Below are 27,168 nucleotides of genomic sequence, written 5' to 3' on the forward strand. Positions count from 1 at the left end.
ATCTCAGAACCGCAGAAGGGTCAATACTTCCTGGTAAGTGATCTCTTATATAACCATGTAGTGTACATCACACATCTATATACTCTATATACTCCGCTTACACATATACTATACATCATACATCTATATACTCTGCTTAGTCTCTTATATAACCATGTAGTGTACATCACACATCTATATACTCTGCTTAGTCTCTTATATAACCATGTAGTGTACATCACACATCTATATACTCTGCTTACACATATACTATACATCATACATCTATATACTCTGCTTAGTCTCTTATATAACCATGTAGTGTACATCACACATCGATATACTCTGCTTAGTCTCTCATATAACCATATATTGTACATCATATATCTATATACTCTATATACTCCGCTTACACATATACTGTATCTCATACATCTATATACACTGCTTAGTCTCTCATATAACCATATACTGTACATCATACATCTAGATACTCCGCTTACTCTCTGTGTTTCCTATTGCAGTGGGATGAGACCCTTGGATTTAGTAAGTTCCAGGTAAGTGATCTCTTATATAACCACATACTATACATCATATATCTATATACTCTGCTTACCTATAAACTGTACATCATACATCTATATACTCTGCTTCGCTCTTATATAACTATATACTGCAGATCAAATATCTATATACTCCCCTTACTCTCTGTGATATAACCATTTACTGTACATCATACATCTATATACTCCCCTTACTCTCTGTGATATAACCATTTATTGTACATCATACATCTATATACTCCCCTTACTCTGTGATATAACCATATACTGTACATCATACATCTATATACTCCCCTTACTCTGTGATATAACCATATACTGTACATCATACATCTATATACTCCCCTTACTCTGTGATATAACCATATACTGTACATCATACATCTATATACTCCCCTTACTCTGTGATATAACCATATACTGTACATCATACATCTATATACTCCCCTTACTCTGTGATATAACCATATACTGTACATCATACATCTATATACTCCCCTTACTCTGTGATATAACCATATACTGTACATCATACATCTATATACTCCCCTTACTCTCTGTGTTTCCTATTGCAGAAGGATGAGCCCAATGGACCTGGTGAGTTCTGATTCTATAATAACTTTGTGCCGTCCCGTTGGAGCTGGTTCTGGTTTTGCCCCATTGATACAAATGATAAAATGCGGCCACATGAAGAGATCGGAGGACACTGATCGCTGTCATCCAACACAACGCAGGATTATATTTGTGTTATTCTCATTTCTCAATCCACTTTTACATTTTTTTTTTCAGATGCTGAATCACAGCCCATGTGAGTAAATAATGATACGACATGTGATGGACCAGGTCTTATCAGTGATATATCACTATTATATTATTATATCTATAATGGATTTTTTTCTTATAGAATTAAGGCACCCGCCATGTGTGAGGCGCACCTTCCTCAGCTGGAGACCAGGGAGTAAGTAGAACAAGAAGCAGCAGCAAGAGCTGAAATCATACAGCTGCAGTGTATGGCTGTGTATAACACCGCTGTCATCTCTGTACTTATATCCTGTATAATATTGTATCCCCACTAAGAGTAGATGTGTCTTGTATCTTGTGTCCTCACTGTCTTCTATCTTCTATCCCTACAGCGAGGATGATGATGAGCGCATACACCTGATGTAAGTAATATACTGAATGAAGACATAGACTTAAAGGGGTTGGCCACTTTACCTTGTGTTTTTGGTAATCTCTGTGTAAGGCTATATTCACACGGCCGTAGGGGAGAAGTATATACGGTGATATATGTCGCATATACCTCCCCCATAGGGCGGCAATGGGCGTGGGGCGCCATGCGGGAGCGGTGCGGCAATGTACCGTTCCGTAGTTGTGAAAAGATAGGACACGTCCTATGTTTTCTCAGCATACGGCGCCGTGTGCCATATATCCCTATGGAGAGGGGCGGGGGTGAGCAGCGCTCTACGGTACTACGGTCCACACGTGTGTCTGAATGTAGCCTAAGTGTGGGGGGGGGGGGGCAGGATATTAGTTAATTTACCAATATACATCTATTGATAGTTCTGCTCCGCTTTCTTGTTATGTAAGGGTGATGCCACACATGGCGTTTTGAACCCGTTTTTGGTCCGTTTTTAAGCAGTCCGTCCAAAAACGCATGCGATTTTTGCAACCGCATCCGTTTTTTGACAGGTTTTACCAATTATCTTAATTAAAACGCATGCGTTTTTTAACAGACGGCTTACAAACGGACCAAAAACAGCTTCAAAACGCCATGTGTGGCATCACCCTAAAGTGAAGCCTCCTGTCTCTTACCTCATCAGCCAGAGATTCCTGTCCATAAAATGGCCGCAGATGGAGGGTCATGCGATCTCTAACTTACGATTGCTCATGGACAGTTAGAGATCACATGACCCTCCATCTGCGGCCATTTTATGGTCAGGAATCTCTGGCGGATGAGGTAACAGACAGGAGGCTTCACGGAGCTGAATTATGAATAGATGTATATTGGTAAATTACCTGATATCCTCCCCTCCCCCCCACTTACACACACATTACACAAAATATGAGGTAAAGTGGCCAACCCTTTTAATATGTTGCAGTATATGACAATGTAATTTCTCTTCAACAGCGGCGGCAATGATGTGCAGCCCGGCTTCTTATCCAGGTAAATACAAGTTATTGCTTGTAACGTAAATCCCTGAGCAGTGGTGATTTTTTCCATTACTGTCCTGTCACCAGATCATGTGTCTGACGTGTTAGAAGTCATGCTGGTTTTTCTCTTTTCTTTAGATTGAGATACCTGTTCTGCTGCTGATAGGGCGCCGGAGAGGAAAAATGCATGAAGAGACACTCAGGATGCAGCTGCCCCTCTCCCCGGGACTCGCCACACACTGCTGGCAGGGAGCCAGGTAATGTAAAATAGAATTATATAAAGTACTGAAACGATTCCGAATGCTGACAATAGAATTTTTAAAATCAGCCTCACATAGGCTGCTGGAAATCTGTCACAAGCGAAAAATTACAATCTGTTTCGTGCTTTCTCCTCAGTCATCATCCAGAAGTGGAGGACCAGACACTGAACATCTGGAGTCTGGGGGTGGTGGAGGCGCCTGAAACATCATGAGACAAACGAGGCGCCATACAATCAGGGGATGTAGTTTGTCTCACAGGAGGAGGAGGAGCAGACTCCTAACATTTGGTGCAGGAGGGGCCATTTCCATCAGGTGGAGTCATCAGGAGGAGGCCCACTTACTACATACAGATGCCTGCACCCTCTGGAGGTATCCCTCTTATCATATAAGAGCCCTTAGATCTGGAAGAGGTTCCCCAAGATCATGGAATGTAGACGTCCATCTCATCTCGAAAGACAACATAGTAGACCCCCCTTATAATATGGCATCTGAGGAGGACAGACACCTAACATTTGCAGTCTGGAGGTGGACAAGGCGTCAGGTGGACTCATTTGTCTCGCGGGGAGGAGGAGGAGGCCCACTTACTACATACAGATGCCTGCACCCTCTGGAGGTATCCATCTTACCATATAAGAGGAAAGAGTTACCTTTTATGGATAGTACCATGAACCCTGATCTTGAGGAGGAAGCATCCGAACTGCAGGAGCGGTGAGCCCTTAGATCTGGAAGAGGTTCCCCAAGATCATGGAATGTAGACGTCCATCTCATCTCGAAAGACAACATAGTAGCCCCCCTTACAATATGGCATCTGAGGAGGAGCAATACAGGTACATGTACCAGATTATCTGCCACCATCTGCTATATTATTATATATTATATTGTACTTCGCAGGTGACTGTCCCTGGAGTCCTTTGGTGACTTCTCTTCTGTACCTCCTCTGCAAGCATCAAATTCTCGGTTGGTAGGACTTAAAGAGGTCATACCGCTTCAGCAAATTAATGTTATTGTTTGTAAGATGAAAAATAATACAGAAAGTATATTGGAAAACTGTATTAATTCCTCGTGGGTTTCTAGATCTCTGCTTGCTGTCATTCTATAGAAAGCTTCTATGTTTACTTCCAGTAGACAGAAATCTGACCATGGTCACACAGGTGCGCGGCTCATTAGTATCAGAGAGTAATCAGAGCCGTGTGATATAACGTGCACCTGTGTGACCATGGACAGATTTCTGTCTACTGGAAGTAAATATAGAAGCTTTCTATACAATGACAGCAAGCAGAGATCTAGAAAACCACAAGGAATTGATACAGAAAGTATATTGGAAAATTGCATAACTTTTCATTATTCAAACAATATCAATTACTTGTTGAAGTGGGAAACACCCCTTTAAGCCTTGAGTCAGTGTAGGACGTTATTTACCATCTGGAAGACCCGGATATGGGGCTGGTGGGGTCTTCATGTGAAGACTGACTCTTGGTGCTTAGCCTTGCTGTATCATGGACCATCCCAATGTCCTCCTATTAGCAGAGAGATACAATAGTCACACGTTATAATAGATGTATAGATTATTTTATACAAGAAATGAAAATGTCAAATTACATTTTAATAATTGTAAAATTTTTACTCATCAGACCAAGACTTTGGAGAGAGAGGATATGAAGAATGGATAAGGATGTGATGATCGTGTCCTTTAATGATTTCCTGCTGCCATTTTTGGAGGAAGTTTCTCCACTACTGAACAATCTTATTATTAAAGGGGTTTGCCCATTGATGTTTACACAATAAAGATAATTTTTAACCCCTTACTTTCTCATTTTACTCAGTTTTATTGCTGTTTTAGCTCCTATCACTCAGTGATGGTCAGTGTAAGATTCCAGAGTGTGAGCGGGGACTCTCTAAGCAGACACTTCATGATCCCGCTGTGCTGTGAGATGCTGTGTGCTGACAATGTGCTCAGATTTTTAGGGTCCAGGTTTATCTACACTTTCATTTAGCTTCTAAACATTCACTAGTATCTGTAGAAAAAGCATTCTATATCTATAGAAAAAGAGATGAGACAGATCAGAGATGGGAGATGATGAGATCCATATAACCCTCTATGACACTCTCCAGCACTGCTAACTCACCTATAACACACACACAGTAATTTCTGCTATGTACCCCCCCTCCCCCTCACCTGGATAAAGATCTTATCTGTCTGTAGATTTACAAGCCATGTGTTGTTTGCTGGCAGGAAGTCAGTGTGTGTGTGAGCTCGTCCTGAAATGCAGGGGTGGGGGCTGGAGGCTGAGAGGAGCTCAGCTCCTCAGCATCAGACAGGAGAACAATATGTTTGCCGACCCTAAACTCAGAAGATACAGGGTCGGGTCAAGAGGAAACCAAGATTGTAACCACCAGGACAAATAGGGACAGGTTGAAATGCTGTATATTTGTTAATAATAGAGAATTAGGATAACAAAATAACACATTCTCTAAGTGCATTTAAAAAAAACTTGCCTACGTGGGAATATCCCTTTAACAATTGTAATTTTCCAACAATTAAATCTTATCATTTATGGTATTTACCATCTTCAGGTCTTCTTTCAGGGATAACTACTGACTTACACCCTTGCCTGTTGCAGCAGAACAAGGGAACTTTTAGCTCCTGTGCTCCACTGTTCTCCGTCCATCACACACATCACCACACCCACCCCCCCACCCCTGCCTGTGTGATGGTGGATGCAGCGCAGGCGACGTGCGATGATGCATCGGTCAGTGCCGGGTCGTGTCACTGAGATCAATGTGCACAAGGCACAGGGAGAGCAACAAGGTATTAACTCCATTGTTTATTGTGGCAGGTTGGGTGCTGGCCTCCATGACACTGGGGGCCCCCATTTGGTTCTGGTACTTTATATGTATAGGACTTGGTTGTGAGGTTACGTTTATGGTATGATCTGGAGTCTGGTGCTGTATTTATTGTTAATACAGTTAATACAACATTTTGTATTAATGAGTTGGTAAAAGGGTCTTTATATGTCTATATATGAATTAATATGCTAATTCACATAACAACACTATGCACAATCTGCTCAGCTCCTTCTGCTCTATAACATGCTGCCGGCAGATAGGACACTATGCACAATCTGCTCAGCTCCTTCTGCTCTATAACATGCTGCCGGCAGATAGGACACTATGCACAATCTGCTCAGCTCCTTCTGCTCTATAACATGCTGCCGGCAGATAGGACACTATGCACAATCTGCTCAGCTCCTTCTGCTCTATAACATGCTGCCGGCAGATAGGACACTATGGACAATCTGCTCAGCTCCTTCTGCTCTATAACATGCTGCCGGCAGATAGGACACTATGTACAATCTGCTCTGCTCCTTCTGCTCTACAACAAGCTGCCGGCAGATAGGACACTATATACAATCTGCTCAGCTCCTCCTGCTCTATAACATGCTGCCTGCAGATAGGACACTATGTACAATCTGCTCAGTTCCTCCTGCTCTATAACACACTGCTCAAAAATAAATAGTTTTTCATGGCCATTAATAGCTGACAACTGAACATCTGTAGGAAAACACAACAACACAACAATACATGGAGGTGCAAATTAAATTTAATCAAATTTGTGAAAGGTAATTAAATAAATGGATATTTTTAATTTCCTATGTTTGTTTTAAAATCCTAATTTGATGCTTTCCCCCTCTTCACAGTATCGCTGGGCACAAGGCTCTGTATTTCGCAGTCACTTGGAAAATATACATCATGTCCATCATCTTCAGTAAAACCAGGCAAAATAAATTATTAACATTTTTTCTAGATTATTTCCAAGTCGGGACAACGTCATCGTCTCCTGGTGTGTGGATGGGTTGTAGCGCCCTGCGTCCCATGTGGGTCCGGTCTGCTCTGTGTGGGGGGGAATGGACCGATCAGTTCATGGAAACACATCCGGGGTCGGAGAACTGGGATTTTAGGACGGAGTTATCTGCAGTGTTTCCAGCATGTTCTCTACGGCCTTCAGAGACATCTGCGAGTCTGTCATGGTGCGGCCTGCAAGCTGAGAACCGGGAAGAGACCAAAATACACAATTACATTACATAGAAACATGGACATTGCAGAGAAATATATACCAAAAAATATAACAATATATCAAAATTAAGAAATATGAAAACTGTTTCGGCATTATGTTTCTGTAACATATTGGGAAAGGCCCCGGATAAGTCTGTTTATTAAATATTTTAATTCCATAAAGTAGCAATTCCAGGACAGCGTTTCCTCAGAACTTTGTTGTGTTGCCCCTCCGTTATTCCTCCTGGAAACAGAGTCATGCAGGCAAAAGTGACTGTACCTACTATAAATAGAGAGAGAGATAGGCAGATACAGTCAGTCATGACCAAACAATACCCTTTGACCATTCTGATGCCAAAACAGAATTGTATATTTTTTGATGGACAGGACGTATAGTGGTCGGATGGATGCAACTACTATACCTCCGTCTGCCACTGTTTGTCAATGTATAAGCTAAGCATATACGGCGGGTGCTTTCCTGACATATACGCTTAAGAATTTTTTTTTTGTGGAGGTAAAAAAAAAAAAAAAACGGCAAAAATGTATGCCGATACAATACGGACTAAACTCCGACACATTGGGGCAGGTCTCCTAAGGTTAGACGGAGCAGAGTCAGATTAGACTTATTCTGCAGCAGATTTATACAAGTGTCCGCTGCTGGGTAATAAATCATAGTATAAGACTGTCTGGTCATACTCTGCACCTCCTAGGAACTAGGGCAAAATTCTGTCGGGTCAGCAGTATTTTTGGCGCACAGGCCACGCCCTTTTGTCAAGCTAGAAAACTGTCTAAAACCCTTTATAAATGTGGTGCAGACAGTTTTTTAGTTGTCGGAGATTTAATACCCCTGCAGATACGCTTTTGGATGTATCGCAGCACAGCGCCGTAGATTGAGTTCTGGCCGCGCTTGGGATTGCATTTTGGACACTTTTTTTTCTTGAATAGGGCGGAGCTTTATAGAGGTCATGTGACACGTGGAGGTGACATCACAGCTCTATTGATCTGATAATGATCACCGATCCTAAGGTGGTTTATGAGTCCATTTAATCCCTCAATATTTATCAAAGGGCATTTGCATGCGTATGTGACGCACAGCATTTCCAAAGTGTTATACGGTAAAGGCAAACTACAACATAATTCTGTCATAGACAGGTTAATTAATCTCCCCCATTGTTTGTGGACACGCCCATTTGAACGAGCCTTTACCGTATAACACTTTGGAAATGCTGTGCGTCACATACGCATGCAAATGCCCTTTGATAAATATTGAGGGATTAAATGGACTCATAAACCACCTTAGGATCGGTGATCATCATCAGATCAATAGAGCTGTGATGTCACCTCCACGTGTCACATGACCTCTATAAAGCTCCGCCCTATTCAAGAAAAAAAGTGTCCAAAATGCAATCCCAAACGTGGCCAGAACTCAATCTACGGCGCTGTGCTGCGATACATCCAAAAGCGTATCTGCAGGGGTATTAAATCTCCGACAATATGAGACTATTATAAGGATATGTGATCAATAAATAAACCACGGAATACCCCGTTGACCTGGCATCAACCCACGCGGAAGCGGACCCCCTGGTGCGATCGGAGCCCTCCCATGTGCAGCTAAGTAGCACATCCTCGATTTCCAGTTAACGAATGTAAACATAGATGTCATATATAAAATTCTGGAATCTGATTGGCTGCTCTTTATTTAAAAAACTGCCAACCTTGGGAACGGAAAAAAAAAAACCCCAGAGCCTTCCTCAGGATCACCCGGGGGGAGAAGACGTGAGGAAAGATTAACGTTCCAGCCTCCCATTAAACTGAAGGTTTCATTTCCACTCCGGAGCAGTAAGTCAGGAAGAAATGAAGGTCCGGCCAATTATATCCCCCCATAATGACCGCGCCGGGCGCTTCTGTTACGTGACTTAAGCCCTTTGAACGCCAAGGGCTTCCCGCTGCTTTCAAAATGAGTTTTCTAACAGGGCGGACAACCTCCATCACTCATCGGCCGGGTGACACCGCACATGTGAAGCGGGGAGAACGCTGGGGGGGGGGGGGGGGGGGGGACGGATTTGCAAAAACTATATTTTCTCCCCAAAATTCTATTTTCTAATGTGAAAGTTTTAACACTTTATAAATCTTCTATATATCGGTTTATTTTCCGAGGAGCTGTACATTACGGCTGTGATTTACGTGCCATAAATAAGCCCCCCTTTACGTTCATGTAGTAAAGTCTCTGTTATGATGTGTGTGGAAGGATTATGTGATCACCGAGGAGGAGGAGCGGGGGAGGGGGAGTCGCCGTTAACCTGTTGCTGACCTCTCTCTCCGCGACCCGATCAATCACCGGCTGGGAACAGCTTTCCCCCCTTTTATTACCCGCGCGTGGCCTGATAAGGTAAGGGCCGCTGATGTATTCGCCGTCACTTCATAATCTGGAAATTCGGACGAGCATCTGCTAGGACCTATATCCTGGTTACACCACGCAGCGCACTTTATTATACTACAGGTATTTGTTTCCTTCTTGGCCGCGTCGCACGTCTCGTTTTATTGTATCGCCGGATTCGGTTTTTTGGGCCTGGCAACGCTTTAGGTCTTCTTTTTGTAATTGAAGTGCAGGCGTCTGATACAGGACTACAGGATTCTGCCTAATACCTGGCTGTAAATCACATACTACACAACAAAACTTATTCAATGCCATGAAAGTACAGTATTTACAGACAGCACAAAATCACAGGTAGGAGCCTAAAACATACCTGACCCAGCAGAGCGGTCCAGCGTCTGTACGTAAGGAAGGACACGGTCGCTGGTAATTGTGTGACATGTATTCTTCAGCTTTGTCATCTTTATTTATAGCTTTGCATTTCTTTCTGTATTGGTTAGGTGAGACCTAGCTGCTGTGACTCACTGCCCCACCCTCACCTCCCTTCTCCATAGACTTCTATGTAGCTTCTGGGTGAAATCAGTCCTGCAGCGTGTGTAGATGAGGAGTAAGGCAATATCTGGTTATCATGTGACTTGTAATGTTGAATCCTAGCTGCTGTGCCCCTACCTCTCTTCTCCATAGACTAATATGTAGCTTTTGTGTGAAAACAGTCATGTAGTGTGTGTAGATGAGGAGTAACGCAATATCTTGTTATCACGTGACTTGTAATCTACAGACCTAGCTGCTATGACTCACTGCAACCCCTCTCCATAGACTTCTATGTAGCTTCTGTATGAAATCAGACATCAAGTGTGTGTATATGAGGAGTAACGCTATATCTGGTTATCATGTTACTTGTAATTTTCAACTCTGTAATCTGTATCAATTGCTCTGAATTTCTCTCTGTGATGCTTGGTGGAGATCTCGCTGCTGTGACTCACTGCTTCCCCCCTCCTCTCTGCATAGACTTCTAAGTAGCTTCTGTATGAAATCAGACATCCAGTGTGTGTAGATGAGGAGTAAAGCTAGTTCTGTTCATTATGTGACTTGTGTTATCTTCATTTTCAAGCGGCTCTCATCTCTGTCATCTCTATAGTCAAGATGGGAAAGACCTAACTACTGTGACTTGTTCCTACAACACGGAGGGGCTCAGGTAACACCCGCCAGGAGCGGGTTATTAGCATAATTTTAAAAGTTACTTTTAGAAGGGAGGAGGCCACGTATAACATATATAAGAAGATTGCCACAGTCCCGGTGCCTGGATCTAAGAGTAATGTCCCTGGTTTATCAGGATGGATTGGGATGGTAGATTTCCATAAATTAAGCCTTTAAAACAGGTGTGACCTCGGTACCATTGGGGACACGCACACTTGGCAAAGTATGCTTGTCTTTTCACTAAGAAGTGGGGTGTGGGGCTGACTCCTCTGGTGGCCACTTATTTTGGGGAGGTCTGATTGCCATCGGGGAAGAGTATGGTGTCTGTCACGTACCCAGAACAATAGGCACGGCACAGGAGAGATTGTATATCGCCAGTATCCGCTCTATCAGATGTGTCTGCCCTGAACGCTCTAGGTGTAATGCACCTTCCCTATTCCCATAGCTGGCGGCCGAGATAAAAGGCTTTGTCCTGTGACACGGGTTTCCACCCTGCCTGCTGATAAACCTGGGCTGAAGGAGAACAGAACGTCTTTTATTCTGACGTCCCCCGTCTATTCCCAGGCAGACAGGAATGGTCCTAATCTGCAGCTACGGGAGGTTCAATTCCTTCCAGAAGCGGCTTTGATACAAAAAGCGGCGGTAATGCTTGGGAATCTTTTGATAAAATCGCTGAGACGTTTGAAGAAATTAAGTCACGTTTCTAAAGTACTGAAAAAAGCTAAATGCTAAAAATATGTAGTAGACTCAAAAAGAAAACGTACTAAATTGGGCCAAGTTATACTGCTATGAGCGAGGACCATCATCCCTGAGGGGTTGTGATACGTTTCGTCACCACCCCCCTACCCATCGCTTGCTTGTCCTGACCCTTCATTCATATAATGAGAACGGGACCTTCCATCTTGTGTACTGTGGGGGGGGGGGGGGGACTTCTAACGATGAGGTTCTCAGCAACCGTAAATATGGGATGACAATAAAACAAGGGACAACCCCTTTTAATAGCTACATAAATGAGGTCCTGGGGCTTCTGTCTCACCCAATTCCATTTCCATGGCTGCAACGTTACAAAAATCAGATTGTAAAGTTATATGCAACTCAGCTGATGTGGGTCCATTGCAGAGTCATGCATATTAAAAGAAGTAGAAGAGTAGAAGTCCATGAAGGCTGCTGTGATTTCATGTGATCAGATGTAAGCATGGTGAGCAGTTTGCTAATGTTAGGAGGCTACATGCTCACATGAGATGCTGAAAAGAGGCATGGGATGCCAGGGAACATAGTATAAGGTTGATTTATGTGGATGTAAGGGAAACTATTTTTAGCTAAAAAAAAGGCTGTCAGTTAGTTAATAGGATTTATACGAACCTATTACTAGCTGTACATGTGAAAATGTGGTGACGGGTTCCCTTTAAAGTATAACACCAATTTCTAAGTGATTTACACCACATTGTTATATAGGATTCCCCCTTTTCAAGGCAATGGGGACCGATTCGCGTTTTCCCGACGTGTTACCCGAATATTTCCGATTTTCGCCGATTTCCGTTGAATTGCCCCGTATCGGCGCTGGCATGCACGCGACGGAAATGGGGGGGGGTGTGGCCGAACGAAAACCAGACGGATTCGGAAAGACCGCCGCATTTAAAAAAAAAGTGTCACGGGACTCGCACTTACCTGCACTCAGTCCGGCTTAGTGAAGATCAGTGCATTCCGGGGAATTTCAGCCCATCAGCGCCACCTGGTGGATGTCGGAGGAACTACCTTATCGAATCGCTGGAAGCCCCGAATCCACCGCAGAGAACGCGCCGTCGGATCGCGAATGGACCGGGTAAGTAAATCTGCCCCAATCAGTCTTTTTTCCCCATATTTATTTATTTTTTTAAATCAAATCTTTTTTTATTGGTTTTTTAAAACATTTTATACATAACCACAACTTCCCACTTTCCCTTCCCACCCTCTGACACAGATACCCTCCCCCCAACCCATACCCTTCCGGTGCAATTGCATAGTAATAATGGCATTACAGGAGTTCAGTGAAAAATGGATACACAGCTAATAAATATACAGCATTTAGCAATTACAAAATATCATATTATTAACAGTACACATGTTCTACATGAATGCTGATAGGGGATGACGCCTCAAGTGTATCGAGGGGAGTCCCGGCGAATCCAGCCAGGGGCCTCAAATGCGTTCGAATTTTGTATTTGCTTTACGTTTACAATACACAGTCTTTTCCAACCTTATAATGTTGTTCAGTTTTTTAACATATGCCTCCAGCCTTGGTGCACGGGGACGAAGCCAATGCATAGCGATAAGCTTCCTTGCTTGATACAGCATTCTACTGATACCTACAGTTACTCCATCCTCCAAGTCATCCTGTCCCAACAGACCTAGCAGGCAAACTACCGGGGATGCCGTCAGTGTCACTCCATACACTTTAGTAATCAGCCTTAATACTTCTCTCCAAAATCTTTTGAGTTTTCTACAATCCCACAGCATATGAAGTATGTGGGCGCCCTCCATACCGCATCTGGGACACAAGTCCACTTCACGCAGACCAACCCTGCATAGCCAGTGAGGAGTACGGTATACCCTGTGTAATAAATACAATTGAGAGAGCCGGTGAGCCTCACATAGAGATAATGAGGGAACGATGGAAAGTGCCTCAGTCCACTGATCATCTGTCAAAGGTCCTACATCTTCTTCCCATTTTTCCCTGATGGTAAGGGGACTCTGTGTATGTTGGGCCTCCAACAGCGTACTATACACCCTAGATATATATCCTTTTGTGCCATCTGCAACCAGTATATCCTCAGTCAGCTCATGCGTTACTATATGTATGGTCTCAACCCTATTTTGAGTTTCTAAGGCATGCCTTAGCTGTAGGTACTGATAAAAGGAATCGTGTGTAAGATGAAATTCCTCCCTCAATTGATCAAAACTTTTGAGAACACCCTCCAGGTACAGCTGATGTATCCCGTGTATACCTTTAATCTCCCACCTCTGAAAGCCCTCTAGTTGTGCTACTTCTTGTAGATCAGGGTTTTGCCACAGTGGTGTGAACCGCGTAAAACCATTCATTCCGAGTATACTCTTAATTTTCTGCCATAGTTTACGTATCAGTGTCACAGTGTATAAACGGTCAGGTGGTCTACCCTGTGCTCCCAGTTCTAGCAAGTATAACGGAGGTCTACCACAGCCATGGTATCTCAGTAGTTTTTCAGAGGAGGATCTAGCATTTGTTAGACTCCAACCTTTCAGGTGTTGAAGTTGCGCCGCTAAGAAGTACAACCACGGATTTGGGACCGCTAACCCCCTTGGTCTTTAGCTCTTTGTAGGGTTTCTAAACGAATCCTGGCCGATTTCTTACCCCAAATAAGCGTTCTGAATAATCTTTGTATTTTATTAAAGATTCCAGTTGGAATCCACACAGGGGAGTTGTGGAGAGCATATAGAAATTGAGGCATAAGCACCATTTTACATAAATTAGTCCGTCCTATTGCAGATAGGGGGAGGCGACACCACGTATCTACCTTGGATGTCGCTCTCACAAGCAAAGGGTCTATATTAAGTGTTACATATTCTGACACCCTAGGCGAGATCCAGATGCCTAGGTATTTAAAAGTAACGACCGATTGGATTTGGTGCAAATCTAGGTTGGGTGGGATGGGATCTAATGGCATCAGTACCGACTTGTGCCAATTTATTGTTAGACCAGAGTAGCGGCCAAAATCATTCAACAGAGCCATGATTGGGCCCAGAGAGCGCTCCACGTCTCCTACAAACAGCAGCATATCATCTGCGTACAGGGCGATGCGTTCCTCCAGTGTTCCATAGCTAAATCCCTGTATGTCTGGAGAAGACCTTACAAGGCAGGCTAAGGGCTCTATAGCCAGGGCAAATAGGAATGGGGATAATGGGCACCCCTGTCTAGTACCCCTGTGAAGTGCAAAAGACTCAGACAAAAGCCCATTTGCCCTTATTTGTGCTCTGGGTGAGCCATATAGCATCTGTACCCATTTAATATACTTGGGTCCGAATCCCATTTTCCTCATGATCGCCCATAAGAAAGGCCATTCAACACTGTCAAATGCCTTGGCGGCATCCAGCGATAAAATTGCTCTGCTCCCTTCTCCCTCTTGCTGTAACTGTAGGTTTAAAAATAATCTCCTAAGATTAATAGATGTTGACTTGCCCGGCATAAAACCAGTCTGATCTCCATGAATCAGTGCCAGTATTACCCTGACCAACCTGTTTGCCAGTACTTTAGCTATCAACTTCACATCATTACACAACAGTGATATTGGTCTATATGCATCTGGTAACAACAGGTCTTTGCCAGGCTTTGGTATAACCACAATGATGGCATCGCTCATGGAGCCAGGTAATTCACCTATTCTTTCGGCAATTTTAATTACCTCTAGTAATTCTGGTAGTAGTAATGAGCTATAGTTTTTAAAGACCTCACCCGGATGCCATCTGCCCCTGGAGCTTTTTCATTCTGCACTGTTTTAAGGGCCTCCTCTAATTCTTCCAGATTAATCGGGGCCTCTAACATCTGTCTCTGTTCTCTGGAGAGAGTGGGCATATTGATTGGCTCCAAAAAGTTCTCGATATCTTCTGGTCTATCCCTAAGTCTAGAGGAGTAGGTGTCTTCATAGAATCCCCGGAAGACCTCTAGAATATCCTGATCTGAATTAACTATTTCCCCACTTATAGAAGTCAGTGAACGCACCCTGTTAGACTCTTTCTGTGCTCTTATTACCGAGGCTAATAGCTTGCCCGTACCTTCCCCTCCTTCAAAGTATTTCTGTTGGACGAAAAACTTCTTAGCCTCAGCTGTTGCCATTACGTGAGACTTAAGAAGGTCCTGGGCTTCTATCCAGTCTGCCTTAGCTGCCTCCGTTCCAGTGTCTACAAAGCATCGCTCAGTGTCTTGTACCCTCGTTTGTAGCACCTGTGTATATGCCTTCTGTTTGGAATTGTGAGCAATAATGCCTTTATTAAAGCAGTCTCTGATGAATGATTTTAGTGTGTCCCATACTATCAGTCTGGAGGTGGTGCCAGCGTTAAATCTTAGAAATTCCTTTATTTCCCCAGGTATCCTATCTGTCGGTCGCAGGATCGGTATCCAGAAGGGGTTAAGCTTCCAGAGGCGCTGTCCCCCCCCAGTGTCTGCAGCCATTTTAAGCGTAACCAACACTGGGGAATGGTCAGACACACTTCTAGGAGCGTATTCCACCCCTGCCACCATGTTCAGCATTCTATCGTTCCCAATTGCCAGATCAATGCGAGACAAGGAGCTGTGGGAGCTCGAATAACATGAATACCTTCGTGTCGTGGGGAATTTATGCCTCCAAATATCCATCAGTCCCACCTCAGCCAGAACCTTAGCCAAGGAAGTGTCAGGACTATTAGCAGGGATGTTACTTTCCCCATATTTATAGCATTTTATTATTTGCACAAGTGTCATACCTATTCCTGTCTTTGCCCTAAAGCTGAGTCATATACCCATGCTGCTTTGAGTTCTAGTAAGAATTCTACAAGTAAATCCAATGAGCTCTGCTCTACTTGCAGGAGATATATAAATATATATATATATATATATATATATATATATATATATATATATATATATATATATATATATATTAGTGAGTAGCCTGGCATCTTTCAAGAAGTAGACACCAGCAGTAAAACAGATGAATCGATAAACCTATTCTATGTGAGCTCTAAAGGTAACAGCTTCCCTGCTGCGTAGATAGTGTCTGGAAAAACAGGAGCTGGCGGAGGGGTGAAGAATCTATGATACAGCTTGATGTGGAGGGAGAAGAAAGTTCTGCAGATACACGGAGCAACATCACACGATCTGCCACTCATCCTTATTAAGTAGGGAGCAGCAGAGCCCCCCGACTCATCTGTGAAACTGTACTGCAATCAGCACAGAGGGAGGGGATAATAATACCCCTGCTATAAGGGGTTTCTGTTAAACTGAGGAAGAAAGTAAAAAACAGCTGGATATGAATAGGCATAGTTGTTCTACATATCTAGAGCTAACAATGGGTGTCAGTACTGGTCGTCTACTATTAGTACAAGTCATGAATATCAGATTAGTAAGGGGTCCGTCTCCCTACAACCACGGATCGCTTGCTTAAAGGGGTCACAGCTCTTAGACACTGCAGTCACCTCATTTCAATGCACAGTGCTGTACATTGTGTAGTGGCTATGTATGGTACTACACATAGCTCTGTCCCACTCCTTTCAGCACCATGTGTGGCTATTTCATAACAGTTGCCTTTGTTCCTGGTTTACAATATAGAGGAGCAGGTTCACTGCTCGGCACCTTCACCCTTTCCGAAATCTCACCAATGGTGGTGGCAGACGTCAGACCCCCAGCAATTAATAGGATAGACCGTCAGGTCAAATGTTTTGTGGTCAACATAAATGTCAGTAAAAAAAAAAAGAAAAAAAAAAAAAAAGTGTTGATACTAATAAGATCCAAACATTGGATTAAAAAAAGACATATTTATACAAAAAATATTTACATTACAAGCGGCAAATCCGAGATTCTAATAAATTCAGGCTGCCGGGACTTAGTTGTACTTGGACGTGCTGTTTCTCTAGGAATACTTCTATATGGAGATGTCAAACATGGTTTCCATCACGGGCGTCCAACAAGCTGACGGGTAATTAGTCTGTCTACACTAATCACCAGGAGCGACCTCTGCTGCATCTACAATTATCAGCGAGGCTCGGGGTGTATTAAAATTCAATAAAGGCTCCGAAAAAATAACGTAGGTCTGGAAAAATAGAAGAGTGCGGGATCTCATTAATGCGCTTTCTAAGCAACAGTATACGGCCGCTCACAGCCAACACCTCCCGAAATGAGAAACCGCTTACCAGGAATTTAAAGCAGCGAGCGACTTCTCGTACAAGACTTCCCGGAATGAGCTAATTATCACGGCAGTCAGACTGAAAGACGTGTTAAAGGGGGTTTTCCGACAGTTCAAAATTAGGCATCAAGGTTATGGCCTAAAGGGAACCTGTCAAGACTATTTGGGACACTAAACCACCCATATGCCCTTATGGACCAGTGGTTTAAAGGTGTTGCCCGAGAGTAATAAAAAAAATTGTGAGGTGTCCGGGTGGGGGCTACACAAATAAACTTGTACTCACCTCGTCTGCCGCTCCGGTCCCTTGGTGCCGTGTCACTGTTTGTTTACAGGTGCATGGTTAACAGGCTCCACTCCAAGAACTTCCAGGTGGCCAGGTACGCCCACCCGTCACCATGTCCTGGGCCCGGCCACCTATACGTAGCCGCAGGACACCCGGAGCGCAGGATGAGGAAAGTACACATTTATTTCTTTGTGCAACTTCCCGGCCCACACCCTCTCCCGGAGACCTCACATTTTCTTCTTACTCTCGGGCAACCCCTTTAATGTCCCAAAACCCCTTATATGATCTCTGTCCTTGGCCACATTTCCAATGAAGCTGATGCAGTACACTTCACCTACATTGTAAATGCGCCAGAACTGCAGCTGCGCCAAAGATGAAATTGTTGCTTTATTAAATTGAAAAATGCATTTATGTTGCAGGATTTTGTCTGGATTTTGAGCGCTCTTATGGTCTCCTCACACTGCTGTGCTCTTTCATCTCTCCATTCAAACTGCTTCTGTCTGCTGTAACATCTAACTGGAAGCCTGCTACTGCTTATACTCAGATTAGAGGCATCTTAGACATCAGTGTCAAAACAAGTGTTCCAAGTTTAGCTACAATCCTGGAATATAAATGCATTCCTCGCAGTCCTGCTGCTACTAACTACACACACACACACAAAGGTATGGTAACACAGTTCTCCAGGGACAACACCTATCACCGGCTACAGCTTTTTATGGTCAGAACTGCTGTTAGTTTCCCTTCTGTACCATGCATGTAAGATATAAGTTATGGTCCCGGTGTACTCCATCTATTGAACCCCTAAGATGCCGCAGCACCAAAGACGTTATACAGCCGATGCATATGTCAGCCACTGCCAGGGTCTCACAGTGATCACATGGGCACGGCCTCAGATCATGAATGAAGTGGGTTATGTACCTGGTACGCTTTCTTTATTTGGTTGGCAGCCCATGTAGCAAACTTCACATTGTCCTTCTTCATCTTGGCGCTGGCTTTGGGATTAGACGCAATGTGGATCGATGACTAAAAGTAAAACGAGACAAGAGATGGGGAAGGTGGTAAATATCTGACATATGATAAAGACTGTATCGGTGACAGACGTAGACCCGTTCTACTGTTCAATCCTCTCGTGTCACCAATAACTTGACTATAAGAACTGCTGACATGCACTGGCGTCCTGGTGTACGTGCTGGCGTCCTGGTGTACGCGCTAACAAGAGGAACTTGGAATAACAATTCTACTAAACAACTCTAATAAATTGAGGTTTACCGCAGTTGAGTTTTTGTAAAGTACTGATCCGGAAGACTGGATTCTTGCCAATTGCCAAGATTTCACATTAATGTCCAAATTGAGTTAAAGTCTTCAAGGGGTTCGAACATGCGCTCAGTTTTGTCGCTTGCAGGTTTCTCCATTACTACTCATGGTCATGTGATGCAAAAAAAAGTAGCATCACAGGATCATGTGACCAGGAGACAGGAAGCTGTTCACTCCTCCCGGTGTCACATGACAGCAAGGAGCTAGTTACATAGTTACATTGTAACTGTCCGCCCCTTATGTGACCCGTATAGAAGGCGTGAATATTCAAAAGGGCGGGGCTTCACTTGAGGTCTGATTATACTTGTCTCTCCCGGAGGAGATAGTTACCAACCTCTTTCTGGATCTGAGCTTTTAGGGGGGGGGTCAACAATAGGCACCGTACTACAGCATGCACAGAGCAGGACGCAGACGGCTTTGTGAAGAGGTGATAGAAGAAAGAAGATGAGCACTGGTTCATAGGCGACGCCTAATAACTTACTATATAAAGGCCAAACAAAGCTCTCATGTTGTGGTTGTTTAGCTTCAGAGCCTGGGAAAAATATTTTCTAGCCAGTTCAAGGTTTTCCAGACCACCCTGAGTGTATTTCACCTGCAAAAATAATAGTAAAAAATAAAATCAGTATTACAAGAGAGATAGAAACACCTAAATGACACATGTAGTAAACTTAGATGTCAAGTCAATGGGAAAAAAATGAAAGAAATCAGAGTTTTTTCCCCTTACTTACTGGATAGGGATGAAGATTTGTGTGTGTGGGGGGGGGGGGGGTCCACCTACCGTGGTGCCCCAGAGAAAGTGGGAACCATATGTCCCTGTGAGTGGCCCTGGACTGCACAGGACCTTCAGATTCAAAGGATAGATCAGGTCTTTAATAAGAAACCCTCTTTAAGTTGTCCCTACACACTGGATAAGGGGTATAGTGTGATCAGTGGGTACATACTCCCTATCCCATGAATCCCCATGAGTAATTGCAAAAGGGAAACCTGTATCATATTCATCTATTTTTCTATTGCATATTATTTGATGCCCCCACGCCACAGGATCATAGTTACCACAACAATACTCACCTCAGCAAACTGCTGGTAGTAGAAGTGGTTGTGGGGGTTTGTCAGAATGAGCTCCTCCAGACAAAACGCAGCCTTTGCATAGCTATAGGAAAACACAAGACAACATTAAAAAGTGGAAGCTCCTCTCACAGTTATTTACAATAACCAGACGGGTTCCCGTCACACACTCAGCCTCCCTGACTGTATACTTATGGTACGGAGAATATAGATTAGGAGGAGCCCACAGATCAGCCTCCCTGACTGTATACTTATGGTACGGAGAATATAGATAGTGAGCTCACAGCTCATCCTCCCTGACTGTATACTTATGGTACGGAGAATATAGATTAGGAGGAGCCCACAGATCAGCCTCCCTGACTGTATACTTATGGTACGGAGAATATAGATTAGGAGGAGCCCACAGATCGGCCTCCATGACTGTATACTTATGGTATGGAGAATATAGATAAGGAGCTCACAGATCAGCCTCCTTGACTCTATACTTATGGTATGGAGAATATAGATAAGGAGCTCTCTAAATAATCATTTAAAGCATCATGTGAAAGGTAGCAAAATATCAAGGAATAGAAAGGGAAACTTCATCAATCAAGATGGAGTCATTTTTATGTTCCCAGGGAGGCAAAACAAAGTGTATAAATAAGAGATGTTCATAGTGTGATAGAAAGGCAGGTGAGAGGGACTGGTGGTCATATTTATCCTATCAGCTACCATGGAAGGGGTGCTGTATTCCCAAAGAGGTGAACAGAACGGTGGCCGAACACAAGGGCATTACTATACTAACAATGGGCTGAGTGTACCGTACACAGGGGCTACCTATCCCTCATCCTGTGGATAGGAGATACTTGTCTTTAAAGGAAACCTACCATCAAAATCAAGCACTTACAGATCCAGTGACAATGACTGTGGTAATCTCTTAATATTTGTTATCAATATCCTCCTTCCCTCTAAAAATCAACGGTTAAAATTATTCCAATGAGACGGATGGGGAGCGTTACCAGGGCCCCTCCGTACACAGTCTCACAAACCCTGTTTACCCGGCACTTCCCCCTCCGTCTGCTGTAATCTCCTAAACAGGTACAGGGGAAGTGCTCCGGTACAGTGTAACAGCCTGTGATGTTACAGCACGGAGGGGCTCTGGTAACGCCTCAAGAGCCTGTGTGGCTCATTAGCATTTTAAAAGCTGGTTTTAAGAGAAAGGAGGTGGATAACAACTATAAGAAGATTACCAGCATCACGGTGGATGGAACGAGGAGTACCTGGTTTATCACGCTGGATGGTAGATTTCCTTTAAATTTCATAGAACTTCCAGGGCAGTTAAAGTACATTACTCTACTTCCCAGGAGGACTACTGTAGTGTACGCAGGACCCCAATCTTGTGGATAGGGGATTAGTGTCTTTAATACAAATACCTCTTTAAAATTAAGGTCTAATAGCCTTTACAATCATCCTCTCGCCGCGACTTACTCAAGTTCATTGATATAAAGTTCCGCCAGCTCGTGCCAAGCTTCCTGGTCACCTACAAATCTGCAACAAGAAGGTCAGACGCTTGGGTTATATGGGGAGGGTGGGAAAGAAAGTTTGGAAACAAAAAAAGAAAAGGAGGGGGGGGGGGCACTAAATCAAATGCAAATTCCATTTTAATTAAAAAAAAAAAACCCTATATAGCAGAAGCACAACAACAAAATCCCCTTGTACGACACTCACTGTTCCAGATACTCATTCAGCTCTCGGATTGCCTCTGCGTTTCTCCCCTGGGCTTTGCGGATGGCAATCTTCCTCTTTCTTGTCGCCTATAGGGAGACATTAAGAAAGGATTAGGCTCCCCGGTAGAGAAGGCAATTTAACTGTGTAAATTATTATCTCAATGCCAGAGGAATTCCAGTGTTTGGCGGTAGTATATATACACACGCTATGCTGATCCACAGACACAATGCATGACGTATGCACGCCTATTCAGGGCCGCAGCACGCATCGCTTCATCCAAAGAGGTGCCCCGTCACCATGTAGTAATTACATAGCCCCGGGAGGGGGGGGGGGGGGGAGGCTAATCCTGCCATCCCATTCACCGACGGATCTCCCCTTCCTGTCACCGCAATAATCTCCACAAGGGGGATAAAGGAAATGGAAGGGGCTTGTATTAGCTCTAAGCCAAGGCATGGACATAATAAGCGGAGAATTTAGAGCCAGCTGACCCCTTTCACTGCCCGGGCAATGCCATATCAATAGACCCAAAAAGTTAGGATTTCAGATACAACGAATAATAATGAAAAACTTCATTTCTATCGCGCCATCATATTCTGCAGCGCTGCACAGATCGTGGGGGACATATACAGACACAATAAGACATTACAGAGTAATAACAGGGTCATAGGGAACAATAGGAACTAGGGCCCTGCTCACAAGAGCTTACAATTTATTAGGGGGGGGGGGGGGACATATGAGGTGCTTATACAATGGTCAATAAGAATATATAAGAACTATATATTGCATGAGACAGCCATAAATGTGTATACAGAGTCCAAGGTGCTGCACAGTTTATAGATCTCTGGTGCTTGCTGGGTAACATGGACAGGAGGGGGACAAATTGAGGGGGGGGCAAATGGGGGAGGATTATTTTAACGAGAGTTCAAGTTTCATGCATTTACAGAGTGTGATAGGCCTTTTAGGACACGTTTGAAGCTTTGGTAGTTGGATATTGGTCTGACAGTCAAAGGTAGAGCATTCCAGAGAATAGATGCAGCTCCGGAGAAGTCCTGGAGATGGAGTGGGAGGTTCAAATTCAAGAGAATAATCTTAGATCAGTGGAATATGGGAGAGCATAGGTTGGACTGAGAGAAGGGCAGAAAGGTAGGGAGGTGCAGCAACTTTGTGGATGAGGGGGATTAGTTTGAATTGAATACAGAAGGTGATAGGCGACCAGTTTGTAAACTTAGGGCCTCGGAGCAGTGACCAGCACAGACTGGACTGGGGGCCTGAGCGCAGTGACCGGCACAGATTGGGCTGGGGGCCTGAGCGCAGTGACCGGCACAGACTGGGCTGGGGGCCTGAGCGCAGTGACCGGCACAGACTGGGCTGGGGGCCTGAGCGCAGTGACCGGCACAGACTGGACTGGGGGCCTGAGCGCAGTGACCGGCACAGACTGGGCTGGGGGCCTGAGCGCAGTGACCGGCACAGACTGGGCTGGGGGCCTGAGCGCAGTGACCGGCACAGACTGGGCTGGGGGCCTGAGCGCAGTGACCGGCACAGACTGGGCTGGGGGCCTGAGCGCAGTGACCGGCACAGACTGGGCTGGGGGCCTGAGCGCAGTGACCGGCACAGACTGGGCTGGGGGCCTGAGCGCAGTGACCGGCACAGACTGGGCTGGGGGCCTGAGCGCAGTGACCGGCACAGACTGGGCTGGGGGCCTGAGCGCAGTGACCGGCACAGACTGGGCTGGGGGCCTGAGCGCAGTGACCGGCACAGACTGGGCTGGGGGCCTGAGCGCAGTGACCGGCACAGACTGGGCTGGGGGCCTGAGCGCAGTGACCGGCACAGACTGGGCTGGGGGCCTGAGCGCAGTGACCGGCACAGACTGGGCTGGGGGCCTGAGCGCAGTGACCGGCACAGACTGGACTGGGGGCCTGAGCGCAGTGACTGGCACAGACTGGACTGGGGGCCTGAGCGCAGTGACTGGCACAGACTGGACTGGGGGCCTGAGCGCAGTGACCGGCACAGTCTGGAAGCATCCATGTAGTGTCCGGATTGAAATACAAGTCTGGCTGATTAATTAATTAAGAATAGATTGTAGAGGACACAGTTTAGTGAGTGGATGACCCATTAGTAGGGAGTTAAAGTAATGGAGATTAAAGGGAAAATTAGGGTCAAGCATGTCAAGCATGACCCTAAGATAACAGGGCAGCTTCCGTTCTTCTTTCTTCTCCCTGTGCCCCATCTTTGCTAAAATTAATGAAAAGAGTGACTGACCTTTTATCCTGACAGGCTGTTACACTGTGCAGCGGCACTCCCCCCAAACCCTCCCCCCCCCCCCCCCCCCCGCAATTGTGATATTACAGGAGGCAGAAGGAGGGGGAACCGTTTCAGGGAGCAGGAGGAAGGGCTGGGCAGCATAACAGCCTGTGAAGCTGTGGCATAGAGGGGCTCTAGTAACACACATAGGAGCCCTTTAGGCGCATTAGCATCTTTTCACAAGTTGATTGTAGAAGCCGTGGGTAACAAATATAAGAAGATTACCACAGTCCTGCAGTAAAGTGTCCGGGAATAGGAGATGTATAAATAGCCGGGGATGTCAGTAGCCTATACAAATTGGATTGGAGCGTGTTTTCCTATTTTTTTTTTTCTTTGCACGGCTGCAAACATCTCGGCCATGTGGATCCAACTTAGTGAAATACCAGAGGATACAAAGCCCCATTCCAGCGACTGGCCGTGCAGGCGGGATATAATTGGTGGTGCGGTTTAGTGATTTTTCCAGTAATGTATCAGGATCCCGGATGATTTACTGGGCTTGTCAGGAGAACTGGACCGGGAGGTTTTGAGGACAGTCCAGTAACACATTATGTGGGGATTGTTCTGCCAGAATTGCGCTGTCTGCCCGGACGCCTGCAGCTCAATGGTTAAGGAAAAGTTGAGCCGATCATTTATCTTAATTTGCCGCTTAACAAAGCAGACAAAGAGGCAAATAAAGTACAAATAAATCTTGATCCTGACATCATGGGGATTACACGCATAGCAGGGCCCAGACCGTCTGATGCTGCAGAGCCGAGTTCGTCACTTGCGTTAGCATATTTACAGACGATGGTGACAAGTTACGGTAGTGCAGGGACAGAAGGGTCAATATCTAGTTAAATCAGTTGTAAGTTTTATGCAAATTAGCTTCTCCGATGCTTTGGAGGTGTGGTCATAACCACAGTGCATACACGTCGGATAGCAGTTTGAGGCAGCAAGGAAAGATGTATCTTGCTGCAGAAGAATCCTCCCTCTGCCAGTATATCGACCTGTCTAAAGATAATTTCCAATAAATGTAGCCATGCTGCACTGTAGAAACAAAATAGTTTTGCTTGGATACGACCACCACTGCACTCTCCCAGTAGTTGTGAGGCATGTGCTATCGAGGTGCCTGACCAACTGGATTCAGCGTTCATTACCACAGGACGGACGTGGGGCATACAGTAACTTCCGGCCATTTCATTTGCAAAGCCTGTTTCTTTGCGCAATCACTCCAGCAACGGGGGTCGCATCCAAGGACAAAAACAAGCTTGTTTCTAAGAGACCATATGATGGCATTTATGGGCAACTTATCTTCACACAAGTACATTTTTTAAACTAAATACTATCCAATTAAAGAAAGGTTTCTATATGACAGATGTGAATACACAGAAGAGAATACCCATTTAATAGAAATCTACCATCAAAATCAACCTTGAACCCCAGAAGCCTTCAGGCTCATTGATATAATTTTAAAAGTTGATTTTAGAAGTAAGGAGGCCATGGATAACACATATAAGAAGATACCACAGTCACGGTGCCTGGATCTATGAGTAATGTCCCTGGTTTATCATGATGGATTTTGATGGTAGATTTCCTTTAAAAGGTTCTGCAGGGGCTACATTCCGGCATGAAAAATTCAGACTAAGTAGCTTGACAGAGATTGTAACCCAAACATACTTACACACTAGCATGTACTCCCTGAAACAGGATCCATTCTTCATTTAGCTTATTCTTTGTGGAAAGGGGCTTCAAAAAATATGCATTTGACCCTCAGGGGCTCCTGTGTACGCCACAAGAGCCCCTTCTGGCTCCGTTGGATGTCACCATCTCACAGGGGAATGTAGGGATGAGGTGGGCATTAGTGTTGAAGGAAGGCGTGAATAATTAGCAGCCGACGGAGCAAGAAGGAGCTTCTGTGACGTACACAGGAGCCCCTGAGGCTCCTTTGCATAGCTTTAAAATTCATTTTTTTTCACACAAAATAAGACCTGAACAGCTCAATGAAGAACTGATCCGGTTTCAGGAGGCACAGCGTGTAAGCATGCTTAGGCTAAGTCCACTAAATTCATGTGGTTGATTTCCTTTAAGAGAAGGCCCCATACACCCGGACATCTGCCCCCTACAGCCTTATACCGATGATCATATAGGTGTGTGTACAGTCCAACCTTCAGTCCAGTGAGGGAGGGATCTATGAGGAGTGTGAATACTACAGTATTATCCTTTGAGTAGCCACATTGGCTAATGCTATCCAGGCTCGGGGGAGAGCACTTCTCCGCACATTCGGGGCTCTCCTGAGATTTATTACAAGTGATTGACGCCTCAGGATCAATAACGAGTTCCCGTAAGCGCTGGATTATTGGCTGCGAGGCCTGGTGTGATTTCATGTGCAGGACTTCCAAGAGTAACAATCGCTCATCCTAAATTACGGTAAAGAGGGGATACATTTCTACCGCTTACATACACGCCAATTAGCTTATCCTAACGAAGCATTAGCCGCTAATGAGGCCACGGGCACAATCGTTAATACCATCACTTATCCCAAGGTCGTCGATCCTGACATGGAAACGCAGACACATTATAGATGTGGTTTATGTACGTTGTTATTCTACAACTGCTGGAGTCACTGAATAGAACACTGGATCCGCAGTAAAGACTGACACATCCACAGGCAGAGCAGTGAGAAGGCAGAATGCAGAGGGATCATTGGGATTCTAGGGATTATTTTATCCATTTCATGGATCTAAATCCGGCTGCTCTGGGATAGGACCACTAACAGCGAGTGGATTCTGCAGCCCGATGTGCTGGTTCTGAACCATTATCCATCATACGCCTCAGAATTTCTGGGGGCTAGAGAAGTCCCTCTGAATCCCATATAGGGGCCCATAAAAGTAACTGTAATTAGGAGATTAAAAAAAAAGTCAATATGGAATTCCCCTTTAAAGGGATTTGGTCACTAGCTTTTACCCCATTAAACTAGCAGCCCCCTCAGGAACGGGATGAAATGTCCTTTGAAGAAATACCTCTTTTATGTTATAGCTCACCCATTTACCTA

General features: G+C 44.7%; 1 protein-coding gene across 2 annotated transcripts in view; it reads right to left on the reverse strand.

Moving 5' to 3' along the window:
- Positions 1 to 6,534: 6,534 nt before the first annotated feature.
- Positions 6,535 to 27,168, reverse strand: part of EMC2 (ER membrane protein complex subunit 2) — a 52,160-nt gene continuing 31,526 nt past the window's right edge. For both annotated transcript variants that reach the window (XM_072151325.1, XM_072151326.1), the window contains exons 7-12: positions 21,837 to 21,922; positions 21,597 to 21,656; positions 20,133 to 20,214; positions 19,546 to 19,656; positions 18,669 to 18,773; positions 6,535 to 6,995 (exon numbers count right to left, since the gene is read on the reverse strand). In XM_072151325.1, the coding sequence (XP_072007426.1) occupies positions 6,909 to 6,995; positions 18,669 to 18,773; positions 19,546 to 19,656; positions 20,133 to 20,214; positions 21,597 to 21,656; positions 21,837 to 21,922 (531 nt within the window). In that variant the 3' untranslated portion in view covers positions 6,535 to 6,908. The remainder of the gene's footprint in view (positions 6,996 to 18,668; positions 18,774 to 19,545; positions 19,657 to 20,132; positions 20,215 to 21,596; positions 21,657 to 21,836; positions 21,923 to 27,168) is intronic.

The sequence above is a fragment of the Engystomops pustulosus genome, chromosome 5 (assembly GCF_040894005.1).
Source record: "Engystomops pustulosus chromosome 5, aEngPut4.maternal, whole genome shotgun sequence".
NCBI lineage: Eukaryota > Metazoa > Chordata > Amphibia > Anura > Leptodactylidae > Engystomops > Engystomops pustulosus.